The sequence below is a fragment of the Nematolebias whitei genome, chromosome 20 (genome assembly GCF_014905685.2).
Source record: "Nematolebias whitei isolate Nwh7 chromosome 20, NemWhi1, whole genome shotgun sequence".
Taxonomy (NCBI): Eukaryota; Metazoa; Chordata; class Actinopteri; order Cyprinodontiformes; family Rivulidae; genus Nematolebias; species Nematolebias whitei.
The window spans coordinates 38,979,677-38,993,249 of NC_056517.1; the positions used below are offsets into that span (position 1 = coordinate 38,979,677).

Genomic DNA, 13,573 nt, shown 5'->3' on the forward strand with positions numbered 1-13,573 from the left:
TGCTCCCTCTGTTTTAGGTCCAGTTCTGATTTGCCAATTTTCAGGTTATTGTTGGCACAAAGTTATTTTTTCTTTTACTTTTGAATATTTATTGTGTTTATAGTCAAATGTTTGCATAAAAAAAACGTACATTTTCTCCAAAACAGCACCAAGTTACAAATCTGCACCTTTATTCCTCAGTTACTGAACAAATAAACTGCCACAATAATAATTACATTCATAAAACAGATTATAGGTCTGTGTAGCCTTTCTTTATTTTTAATTCTATCGTTGTAGTTTTTTTATTTTTAGACACCAAAACAACACAACGCATTACCGTGTTTTTTTGCGCATTAATTGAAATAAGTTAATTTTGACAGAGTTTTGAGCGCCGTGTTAACATAAAATCAGTTCAAGGTCGGCAAGCACAACCACAATTAATACACAAGCTCACGGTTTTGATCAAACAAGGATTTTAAGCGTGCGTGCCTTATAGTCCGAAAAATACGGCACGCATTTTCAGCAAAACCTTAAATGAAATGAATGAAATGGCATTTTCTGGGAAAGTGCTCAGCGCTGAATGACTTTGCTCAAATTTGTTGAAGAATAGATTTGAATTAAATTGTTAAACTTAAAACAAGCAGAACAAAAGCCAAAATAAGCTAAACCATAGCTAAAAGCTAAAGTTAGCAGCAGGACTACTTAAAAGCAAAAATGAACATAAAGAGACAAAAAGAGAGCAAATGCTGATGTGGAGTTCAGAGAACAGGGTTTGGAAGGGATGGAAGAGAGCTCTAGTTCTTGAGGGGAAATGTGTTAAATATTTAAAGGAGTATAAAAGTTATAAATACTAAAGTGTAGAACATCGTTCCTGATCCAGGAATAGTTTATTGTTTAATTTCTTCTTCGGCTGCTCGTCTTCAGTGAACTGACTCGTGCAAAGACTCGATGCAGCCACCGAGCTACCTCAGCCGTCCGTGTGGAGCAGAGGGCGCCATCAGGAGCGCCATCGGGAGCGCCATCGGGAGCGCCATCGGGAGCGTCATCGGGAGCGCCTTCAGGAGCGCCATCAGGAGCGCCTTCAGGAGCGCCTTCAGGAGCGCCTTCAGGAGCGCCCAGCGGAGCGCCCAGCGGAGCAGATGCTGGGGGTTGGAAGTAGGGACGCACCGATCCACGTTTTTTTTACTTCCGATCCCGATGCCTAAATCTGGAGATCGGCCGATACCGATCCCGTTCCGATATCATGATCATCATTGATTGTATGAGGCTGTAATTATCTCCTCGTGTACAATTTGTACAAATTATGCACGCATGTGCACAAAGGCGACTTGAGGTAAGTTTTATTAATGTTGGATAAGTTTTAAAGTTGGAATTAAATTCTGCTAACACAAAACATGATTTTTTATTCCTAGCTTAAAAGTGTAGGGATGCACGATATTGGATTTTTGGCCGATATCCGATATGTTAAAACTTATTCAGCCGATACCGACATTTTATACACGTTCCTTTGTTAGAATTTAGGCTTATTTGCTACAAAAACTGTGCAACAGCTGTAAGAGCTGGTGACATATATTCAGTAACAGCACAGCACTTTGATTTTTATTAAATGAAAAGTGTTAAATGTTATTTATTAGCATTAGTCACCTGCGATGCTGTCTCACCTGTGGAGGTTTGTTCCAGGTTCCTGTAGCTGCAGCGTGGGATCCTCTGCACTCCTGTGCATGAAGGACAGACTTTTTAACTTCAAAGTTTTTATCCATTGTTCCGTGAGACTAATCATGCTAACGGGCTAACACGACGTCCAAACGTCTGAGGTAAAACTCACCCAACAAGTCGTGCTATCAGCTGTTAGCTTCTTAACGACCTCTGAAATGACGTCTTGTAACTCGGGCAACGCTACGTCGGAATAAAATCTCTGACTGGGGACGATGTAACGAGACTCAACGTCGTCCATAAATCTTCTGAATCCAACATCCTCACCAACAAAAAATAAAACTTCCACACCGCCGACATTTTGAGTTTTCCTCTCCGCCGTGAGATCAGGTAGACGCACGTGACGTCATCACGTTGTGCAGCCGCTGCAGGTAAAGACAGAGCCTCTTACATCTGGGAGTTATTTTAATGGAATGTGCGATATTGAAATTTAACGATGATATCAGCCGACACCGATACCGTGCCGATAATATCGTGCATCCCCATTAAAGTGGATATTAAAGTGATTAATTTAAGTGATTGTTTAAAGTTTTTTTTTTTGATAAGGTGCAGATATAAGAATTTTTTCTTCTTTCTACACTTTTTCATTCAATGTTTTCTTTTTGATTAATTTGTTTTGTTTATTTTGTTTCTTTTAAACGAATGAATAAAATAAAATAAAATGTTAAATGGCTTTAAACATCTGCTAAGTTCATGGCATAAACCAACAGACATGTTCCTGTTTTTAGTATTTTACATCGCTTTATTATGCAGCTGTTTTTGTTTCCTTTTTTAATATATATATATATAATTGTAATTTTCAAATCATATGAAGCCTTGCTCAAGGGCCCAGAGTGGGGCAAATGAGAGTGGAGGCAGGTGTGGGTGCTTCACCTCTCCCACCTAGATGTTGTCGGTCCGGGGGATCGAACCGGCAACCTTCTGATCACAAGCTTGCCTTCTCGAACCTCTGTGCAAGGTCGATTGATTGCAACAAAATTATGCCCTGAAGAAGCTCCACGCATGAATCAGCATTCACACAAAAACAGCTGCCTCCAAATGATGTAGTAAATTAAAAAGTTTGTGGTCAACCCAAGGATAAACAGATTCCCGTCACCTGACAAGAAACGGGTGCATCTCAAGTTCTAATGAACCAAAACGTCCGCCGTGGAGGACGAGGTCCATTCACACGATAAGTATATGATCACAGCTTCACACGTTTCAAACAAATAACTGTACCCTGAAGCTAATGGCTTCAGCTTCTGTGCAGTTGTTAACAGGACGTGGTTAAAAGCCCCAAATGAAATAAGAATTACTGGCTGTGAAGAGTCGGCGGTCAGTGGGAAAGTGCAGCACTCAGTGAAATATTCGGACAGGTATTAAAAATGTGGAAGTTGTTGCGTTAAAGGGGTTTTGTTAAAACATCAAGCCTTAAAAAGTTACAGAAATCTTGATTTGCAGTTGAGTTTTTTGTGTTTTATTTGCCCCACTCCGGCTGCACTTACAAACTAGATAAGATTTGTTAAATCTCATGAAACCGTGCGGCCGTAGATGTCTCTCTCGGTCATTTTGCAGCCGCTCCGGCTGTTACAGAGTACCGCTGCACCACTTAACCAAACCACATCTTCTGGTGCCCTCAAGCTAGATTTGTTGGGTGCATTATGTTTTAAAAATGGTCAGCACAAAGAAAAACTGTCACCTGTAAGCTGAAATACAGCAGTAATAAAAGAACACTTCGCAGCACTCACGTTAGAGACGTCGGATCCAAACTTAGAGCTTGTGAAAAGAGCGGAGCACAGACCGTTTTTACGCTGACGAGCTGCAAGTCGCAGCTTTTTAAGTTGATTGGGTCTGCAAGTGTCACTGTCGTAATGTGGGCGATCCAGTGTGGAGCGAATCATCCTTTTATACAGATCCTGGTGTTTAACGCTGTAAAATGTTACGATGGGTTAAACTAATTTTGGGCTTGGTGTTTAATTTTATTAGTCGAGTCAACTTTATTTATAAAGCACATTTAAAACGAGCTGTTACCAATGAGAGTAATTTAATGGAACTAAATCAAACCCCACTGTGTGAAATGCCAGAGATAACAGGAGTTTTTAGCAGAGATTTAAAAACAGGAAGTGAAGCGGTCTGTCTAATGTTGGGGGGGGCAGATTGTTCCAAAGTTTGGGGCCCACGACTGAAAAAGCCTGATCTCCTCTGAGCTTCAGCCTGGTGTTTGGAACAGCCAAAAGCAGCCGGTCAGATGATCCCATGGCCTGAGAAGGAAACTATGGTTCCAATACCTCAGAGAGATATGAGGGTGCAAGGCCATTTATAAACTTAAAGGTTATTAGGAGAATTTTCAAATCGATTCTGGTACGTACAGGGAGCCAGTGAAGGGGGGACAAAACTGGTGAAATATGATCAAACCTATGAGTTCCAGTTAAGAGCTGAGCTGCAGCATTTTGGATGAGATGGGAAACGAAGACCTCACTGACCCCAGCAGAGAGTGCGTTACAGTAGTCCAGTCGGATAGTGATGAAGGCATGGACTAGTTTTTAAAGGTCAGACCTGGACAACTCTGACTTAACCTTAGCCATCGGCTTTAACTGGATGAAGCTTTTCTGTTGAGCATAACTGATTTGGTTATTAAACTTAAAGTCAGAGTCTAAAACCATCTTGAGATTATTAACAGACTGCTTAAGATATGGCTGAAGGGAGTCCAGGATTACAGGATCAGAGACAGAGGTAGAGGTAGGGCTAAACACAATGACTTCAGTCTTCTGATCGTTAAAATGTAAAATATTCGAAGGCCTTAATGTCATCAATCAATCAAACTTTATTTATAGAGCCCTTTCCAGCAGCCAAAGGGTGCACAAAGTGCTGCACAGCACAGAAGTTAAAAACAAACAAGAATAAAAAAATCAGTCAGTTAAAAACAAAAACAATTACAATTAAAACATAGCAAAATTGTCAAAGACCTACTAGGTATTAAAAGCCTGCCTGAATAAAAAGGTTTTAAGATTAGATTTTAAATGCTCCATGTCAGTGATGGTGCGCAAGTCCTGAGGTTGCTGGTTCCAGAGTCTGGGTGCGACAACCGAAAAGGTCATGTCATCAAAACATTTCAACAGTGGGTGAATGGAGCAAGAACTATTTGGTTTTAAGGGCAAATAAATCTGACAGTCATCATCATAACAATGAAATGAAAGAGCACGTTTCCTCAGGATGGACACCAAAAGGAGCAGATAGAGTGAAAACAGAAGGGGTCCAAGAACTGAGCCCTGCGGGACCCCTCAGGAAAGAGGCACTGAAGCAGAAACACTTGCCAACCTTAACACAGAAACTCCTGCCCTGTTATAAGTGTAGTAGTAAAAAAAAGTGGCTGAAGTTGCTTTGTTTTAATTCAGACCTGCATCAGTTTTATTAACAGCAGCCAGTGGCGTCATCAGAATCTAGGCCGACGTCTAAAAAGCAAAGAAAAGGGGGAAAAATGGGTTTGTACAAATACAAAAGGAGGGAGAAAAAAAGAAATCTATCAGTCTGTTCAGCTCACAAGTCTTCTGTCATGATCCCTCACTCTGTGGGAGCACTTTTCAGTGAAAACTGCTCAATTACTGTCCAGCTTAATTACCGTTTATTAACACCAACGAGCCGAGAAGGGAAAGAGGCTGACACCTGAGAATAATGAGTGATGTTTTACGTTATGGTTCAAAGAAAAAAAGGGCACAGCAGCTAAAGAGTTTAACAGATTTTATAAATTGATTGAATGAGGGTAAGCAAAGTAGGTAAAATAAGACCAATTAAACTCGAGTTCTTGGTGTCTGTAAAGTAATTAGAGCCAGAAGCATTGTTATATAAAAAAAAAGATTTTCAGCACAAATTTGTTAATTGCCATTGAGGTATTTTAATGACACGTTCGGTATAAAGAACACGGAGAGACTGGTGAACAGTCACACATGAATAAAATCACACAACATCGAGGCTAACGTGCAGAAATCTGAGTCCCGTCCTGCTTTTTCAGTTGTTTGGTTCAGTATGAGCGGCGCGCACGGTGCTGACCAGTGCACTCATCAGGTTGAAGACAAACACACTCGGATTCTTGTCACCCCCCGGGGAATCGTGTTTGCATTGGTTGGTATAGAATGCGTGTGTTGGAATGCGTTTAAAGATGAGCGCTCTCACACGCACACACATCGTTTGCACACATTCCCGAGTCGTGGTCAAATGACTTGTCTTTCACACGGTCCATTCCTCAAAGCTGTCTGTCCTGACAGCGAATGGAAAACCTGCCTAAACGAGTCCTGCACATCAATAACGCATGCATTCTCGTCACGTCGCCTCGTTTTGCTTTTGCTTGCTCTCCGTTTTCCACATCTCTCCGTTCGTCACTTCTTTGGCTGGCTTTGGCATAAAAATTTATGTGCCGTGCCGTTCCCAACACCCCGTCAACGTGGGGATGGGGTTAAAGTTTGACAAAATAACGTTTGTGTGAAAACACCGAAACGTTTGGGATTAGACTATCCCACTGAGCTGAAACTCACTGAAGATTAAAATTATTAATAAAGTGGGCAGACCAGACCCGCGAGCCTTGTGGCTGCACTTTGAGCAGCCCCTGTTTAAAAATTACATCTTAGTTTTGTGCGCACGGCTCGCAAAACTGTATTCAAGGCCTCAACGTTCATGCGCAATAATCCAGCTAATAAATTCAACAAGTTAAGTCCGGTCCTCTGGATGGTATACAGTGCATATATTTATATATATATATACCGGTACCATATTAATTTACATGCCCTGCAACTTATAAACCGAAGCGACTTATTAATGGATTGTTTCTCATATTTATAAACCAATTTTTACCAAGATACGACCGTTTTCATTCCTTCTGACTGAAAATGTTGAACACTACCATTTTCAGCTGCTAGATGGCACTCGGACAGTATGGCATGCCGTTGTCTCATGTAATGGGTAAAAGTGGCTATTAATGACACAATCAGCTTGCCGTAGCCTGCCACCTTCGTCCAGTACCCGGATCATGCCTGGAGCAACCGTCAAATCAGCTTCATTTGGCTGCGCTGCCCCGGCCAAATGAAGCTGATTCGACCATTAAAGTGCATTTATTAAGTAAAGGTTCAACAGAGACACACCTTTACTGTGATGTAGAGCAAACAAATAATTGTTTTAGGTGTTAGTCTTGTTAAAGTCCTCCCGTGCATGCTTACATGTCCACCATTTGACATCGATTTTTGGTTGCGGTGCATCGTTTGCAGTTTTCTGGCCAATCACTGATCACGATCTCTAAAAAGTGACCTGCCGATTCCAGTTTTGTTTTATAATCGACGCTGTCCGGTGCTATAAGGTCACAATGGTCTTCAATTTTCCATTCTTGTTTTATTGAAAAACATACCCTTGAGCTATATCCTAGAAACATTACAAACTGGTTTTAACTGGCCGTGAGGTTGTGCTCTGAAATACAAATGAAGTTCAGATAATTGTTGTTAAAACTAAAAAAAGTTGGTTTCTCGTGCAAATATCGGCCGATTTCCCAAAATTAAGGACATTTATCGGTGCACCCCTGATTTTTGACACAACACCCACATTTCCAGGTTGTCAGCGGTGACGCGTCATAGATGCGACGTATGCGGCAAAGCGGCGTATTTGTTTTTTTATTTTTCCACTTTATTAGACACATTTGGACTGATGCGACGTGTACGGCCAAAAATACGGTATATATGTGTTCTAGGTTGTACACATTATTTCGTTGCTCACCTTGGCAGAGCCCCCACATTTATGATTTAGTCTACTGGCACACTTTGGAGTGAAGAGGCAGCTTTTGAGCAGTTTTCAATAATTATTTCTAATCGGTGCGATCTTTAGACCTGGACCTCAGGTGCGTTCCGTCAGCGCAGAGCTTCTGTGCATATAGCTCTGGTGCTTTTGAGATGACGGCAACAAAACTGAGAAGGGTTCGAGATGCCCACGACTTTGCACCTATTTTGAGAAAAAATGGTTTTGGCGTTTGATTTTAACATCTTCGGTACTCAACCGACAAAATGACCAGACCTGTGGTTCAATGTGAACTCCCGCAGAGAAGCTGAGGACTCTTAGCAAACGCTCTGAGACTTTTTGGAGACTCCCTTGCAACTGTTTGCCATCGGTCGCCAGCAGCTGCAGCCTCGTCAGATACTTCCTGTAGGAGGACACAGCTGAACTCCTGCCTGATAGTCCAAGCTCATAACTGCTGGGTGAACGTATTGATTATTGATGACAAATCTTCAGAAAAACCCAAACTATCCTTTCAATCTGACAGAAAGGAGTCGAGTACTGAAGTGCTTTTTTTAATCCTCAAAGGATTTTAAATAATCTGAAGTCCAGACTTCAAACGTTGTTCTTCCTCTGAATGTAACGTCCACAATCCAAACGTTGGCCTGGATATCTGCAGCCGCCCACACAGTTGGGAGCTGACACTGGTCCGTTAAACTGGACCATTAAAATGGTTCCTCCTGCCAGTTTTCATCCACTTGTTCCCGTTTAGAGTTACTGGGAGCCGGTGCCTATTTTCAGTTGTCCCTGGGCGAGAATCGGAGTGCACCCGAACAGCTCGCCAGCACATCACACGGGCACGGACGAGAGCAGCCAGTTACCGTGACGTGCACGTTTGGAACCCCTCAAAGAGAACACGCCATCGCCACACACGAATTGAAACGCGTCGTCCAGCTTGTGTTCCGCCTTTACCCACTGCTGCACCGTGCAGCCCTCCCTCTTAAAACCTGTGAAGTGACTTTGAATTGTCCAGGAATCATTGCACTCATGTGATATTTGCACATTTTTAAATAATATTTTCTCTGTTGGACACATTTTTGCACATTTGATGATGTTCGTTTACACTTTTGTACTTAAAGTTTGTTTTAGGACGAAGTTTATCAGATTTTTGATTCTTCGTAACAAGCAGGAGTCGTCTGCAGTAGAGCTCGTATGCACAAGTCACTGTGCTTAGGCTGAGGTGTGTGTGTGTGTGTGTGTGTGTGTGTGTGTGTGTGTGTGTGTGTGTGTGTGTGTGTGTGTGTGTGTGTGTGTGTGTGAGACCTTGACCTTGACTGCAGCTCCTAATAGAGGAGGCTGTTCTGTGAATGACTCAAACTCCCCTCACCGCTCGCTGGTATGTAGCAGCTCATGAAGCATGCTCACACCCCACTCTGGTTTCAGGGAGTGGAAGCTTGGCCCCGCCCCTTCCTCACACTCTGAAATAGCCACGTCCTTGTCCCCCCGCACGGATCACAGCGTGAGCCGGAGTGTTGTATATATGCGGCCATGGTTGATTGAGGAGCAGATTGCTGGTGACAGGTCACACTGCGTTCTGTCGCTCCGACCCCTCAGATTAGTGACCCAAACCCCCACCCCCCCTTTCCTTTCTCTGACCCCCACCTGTTAGGATCGCTCACACACACACAGTGGACAACCAGTATTACCAGAACTCTTGTTTCCTCCGCCACTCACCCTGCTGGTAAAGGCCATTACGAGTCATCAAGGTGTGTGTGTGTTTCCTGGCTAAGAGTGTGTGTGGGTTGAAAACGCCGCCTGTCACAGCACGCTCTCATAATTGCCCTCTTAGCCAATTATCCCCCATTTAAAAGTAACTCACCTGCTCTGCTCCGTGTCTACATGCGTACGTGCACGCCGACACCGTCACACACAAACGCGCACTCGGTAAATAACACAGAAGCTTAATATTTAATCATTGTTTGTCCTTGAGTGGCTTGTTTGTTTACTGCGTGTGTGTGGCGCTGACACCAGTTTTCTGTCTGCCCTAGATCCTGATGCACACCAAAGACATGGTTCAGAAGGTGAGTGGTTGATGGGACGCAGCGTCACAAACGTGCACCACACGGTCAACACAGATGTTGTAAGTTAGCTTACATCTGGATTAAACTAAAGGTTAAGGCTAATGTTTCATTAGCGTCGTGCTTTTTGTTACTGCTTCTTGTTTTCTTTAAAGACGATCATCAGAAAACCCTTCGTTATTTTTACAGATTAGACCAAAGCAGCGTGTGCCGTCACGTTATGTTCACAGCACAACCTTCGGTCTGAACAGTAAATTATTCTTTAGACTCATCGATGACCTTTTTTAATTTCACTTGGGAACCTCTGTTGCATCACTCTCTCACTCTGTGTATTGGGGGATTCCCTTTGGAGCCTGAAGGCATCATCGCTGACCTTGGCGCTGTACTCTGAAAGCATTTCGCCATGTGGCTGCAGACAGCTCTTTGAGGAGCTGTGATCATTTCAGAGCTGTCAGTGCAGAAGGAGCTCATGCGATTGGATTCGCTGCGGGTGAAGCCAGTGCTTAAGTAACTGGGGAAATCCCACTTTCAGATTGTTTCCCTGTGACAAATGCTCTGACTTTAAAACCCTGGCTGAAAGTGGATTTAACAGGATTTCCCCCCAGAGTCTCCCTATTATTCCCACATTACTTCATTCTGCCCCTTCTCAAGTTTATATTGCAGATGTTTAAAATAAGGATGCACGATATTATCGGCACGGTATCGGCCGATATTGGCGATAAAGTTAAATATCGGGATATCAAAGAAACTCACCGATATAAAAGGCTTCTGTTTTAAATTAATTTTTAATTTGAGAAACTGTCAAGTGTATCTATTAATGCACTACTACTTATGCACGTTCCACATGTCGCTTGTGAACAGGTTGAGTTTAGGTTTGCTCTGTTCGAGTGATGTCATTGTGTTAGAGAGTAAATATGAATAAATTTGACATTAAACATAATCCAAGTTCAAGTGTTGCATCATTTTCAGCATCTGCGTTTGGTCGCAGGACAAAGTGACAAAGAGCGTGCAGCAGAGAAAGCTATGTGGTCTCTGTAAGTAGGTCTAAGAAAAAATATTGGTATCGTATCGGATATTGACCAAAAATCCAATATCGTGCATCCCTAATCAAAAATATTCCTGTGACAGTTTTTCAGAGTCGTGCAAATTTAGGAACTTGAGTTTCGTCTTTAAATCTACCAAGTTAGTTGGGTTTTCTGTTCTAGTTTCAACAAATTCCCTGTTTTTTTTGTTTTTCTGTGCGACTCAGATGAATCTGGAAGTTATTTATGGAGATACAGACTCCATCATGATCAACACGAACAGCAAATCTCTTGAGGAAGTCTTCAAACTAGGGAACAAGGTTGGTTCGTGTGCGCGTGCATGTGCAGGCGGGTTGTTTTTTGTGTGTTGTGCTTGGCATTAACTCTTGGTGCGTGTTTTTTTAATTTTCAGGTGAAAGCAGAAGTAAACAAGTTGTACAAACTGCTAGAGATAGACATCGATGGCGTGTTCAAGTCGCTTTTACTGCTGAAGAAAAAGAAATATGCTGCTCTGGTGGTGGAGCAACACGGCGAAGGACAGTACAGCGTGAAGCAGGAGCTCAAAGGCCTGGACATCGTCCGCAGGGACTGGTGCGATCTGGCCAAGGATTGTGGCAAGTACGTAAAACCAGTTGAACTCTGGTATTTTCTGTGTTTACTCACAGGTAAGGTTTTAGTACCGGACACCTTGAAGGATTCACAGACCTTCAGTTAGCAGCGAGTCGATCTTCCCATGAACTGACTCACTCCTCTCTTCTAGCTATGTGATCGGTCAGATCTTGTCCGACCAGAGTCGTGACGTCATCGTGGAGAACATCCAGAAACACCTGATTGAGGTTGGAGAGAAGGTCGCCGGTGGAGACGTCCCCCTCAGCCAGTATGAGATACACAAGGTGAGAGGTCCTGCAGCAGCTTTCTTCTACTCTGACCTCGTCCCTTCAGGTTCGACACGTTCGTCTTTTCTTCCTTTCTCCTCTTCAGGCACTAACTAAAGACCCTCAGGACTACCCGGATAAGAAGACTCTCCCTCATGTCCACGTTGCTCTGTGGATAAACTCTCAGGGAGGTCATGGAGTCAAAGCTGGAGACACGGTCTCTTACATCATCTGCAAGGTGCACAACAAAACCACGTGACCTTCGTTTACACACCGTTAACTTGTGACCTGTGGAAACGTTACTGGAGCCTCTTTTTTATTCCTAGGATGGCTCCACGTTGGCAGCCAGTCAGAGAGCCTACGCTCTGGAGCAGCTTCAGAAGCAGGAGGGTCTCAGTGTGGACACGCAGTACTACCTGGCCCAGCAGGTCCACCCAGTAGTTTCTCGCATCTGTGACCCGATTGAGGGGATTGACGGTGTGCTCATAGCTACCTGGCTTGGTAAGCTTGGTGACGTCACACTGCCGTGGTTCAGGGTTCCCTAAACTTTCAGGTTTTGACCCAGAAATTAAAAGTGACAGAGTTTTGTGACTCAGACTGTTGCTTTATTAGGCGTTCAAACATTGACAAGGAGCCATTAAACAAAAAACTACCATTAGAACCATTTTATCCATTTACAACTCCTGTTTTGGTCAAAGGTGTTTGAGTCTCGTTTGTTCATTTTAATCGTGCGAAGCAACCAGGAGTGGTTTTTGTTTGGTTTTAGGTCTGGACCCGAGTCACTTCAGATCCCAACAACAGCATCAGAGGGAGGAGGAGGCCGACGGCATGCTGGGAGGACCGGTGCAGCTCACGGACGAGGAGCGTTATAAAGACTGTGAGAGGTTCACGTTCACCTGCCCGCAGTGTTCCACGGACAACACCTACGATAGCGTCTTCCAAGGAGCGGTGAGTGCACGTGGACACAAGCGCAGAATACGCTCGTGCATTCGCTGGTCGTGCAGATCGTTCGCAGAACTAAGAAATTTGTGATTTGGACGTTTAACAAGGCAGCGTGTCGGCTCCTGGAGAAGGGCTAACACTAACAGGCTGATTGTCCTGAACACACAAGGAGCTTTCATGAACATTTAGTTCGGACCAAGAAGAATCAAAAAATAAATCACTGTGTTCATGTGCCACGTAAAGAAACCAGATGGTTGTACCAGACTGCACTGTTCGGGACAAAAGGGACAGAAATTGCTTCGTGGCATAAATTTCTAAATCTTAAAATCTACTGAAAGTTCAGAGCACCCGTCTTCAAGAAGAACATTCCTCAGAATATATCTATGAGTCCATTAAACCCCAGAGTAACTTGTGTCCTGTGGGACGGACATGTTCATCCTAGAAAAGACCGATCCCGAGGTTTGAGCAGAGGACAGTGATGATCGCTCAAAACAACTTTAATCTTTAGTTGCACTGTTCGTTTTTTTAAACCGTGTCAGAGAAATCTCCACCGCGGCAAAACTGAGAACCGAAATGTGGTTCAGCAGTTTGCCTTACACAAAGAGACTGGTTAAAAAAAGTGGTTAAAATGTGCAAACACTTATAAAGAGCATTTGAGACGGTGTTTCCGAAGACGTTCCTGTGAAACGTCTTGTGAAGGACTCGTGCTTTAGTCATCCTCCATATTGTGTCTCCGCCTGTATTTTTAGACAGCTGCTGGCTCCAGAGCGGACTCTGTTTTCATTGGCATAGTTTGGACTCCACAACTTGAAAAGCCTTTCCTTAACCCTGCTGCTCTGTGCGCACAGACACCCACGTACACACTCATCTCCTACCATGTGTCAGGCCAAGGTCCTGTGTTGGAGTGTTATCGGCCTCTAATGAGGAGCAGGCGCGCAGCTTTTTCTCGTCTGGAGGATGCTAATAAAACTGACAAGCTCTGTCCTCGATAGGAGCAGAGAACTTACATTAAATAAGAATTTTGCACACAAACCAGAAAATAATTATATCGTTGTGCATTTTGGCAAAAACTGAATTATCACTGAAGGTTTCTTTAAATTTCTCCTTGGTTTTATGTGATATTTTGCTAACAGACAAACTGGGTTGACTCCAGCAGTTAATGTGGAAGCTTATTTCACAAGAAGTACTAAGTTAGCTTAGGTTTTATTTGTTATATGCAAAATCAACACGAGGTCAA

General features: G+C 43.3%; 1 protein-coding gene across 1 annotated transcript; it reads left to right on the forward strand.

The window, feature by feature from the left end:
* Window positions 1-927: 927 nt before the first annotated feature.
* LOC119426447 (DNA polymerase alpha catalytic subunit-like) lies at window positions 928-13,328 on the forward strand. The gene is made up of 9 exons (XM_037694009.1): window positions 928-1,134; window positions 9,468-9,500; window positions 10,747-10,839; window positions 10,932-11,137; window positions 11,280-11,412; window positions 11,501-11,632; window positions 11,721-11,895; window positions 12,161-12,342; window positions 13,185-13,328. Exons 1-9 carry the CDS (start codon window positions 928-930, stop codon window positions 13,326-13,328), a joined length of 1,305 nt encoding a protein of 434 aa, XP_037549937.1.
* Window positions 13,329-13,573: the final 245 nt, after the last annotated feature.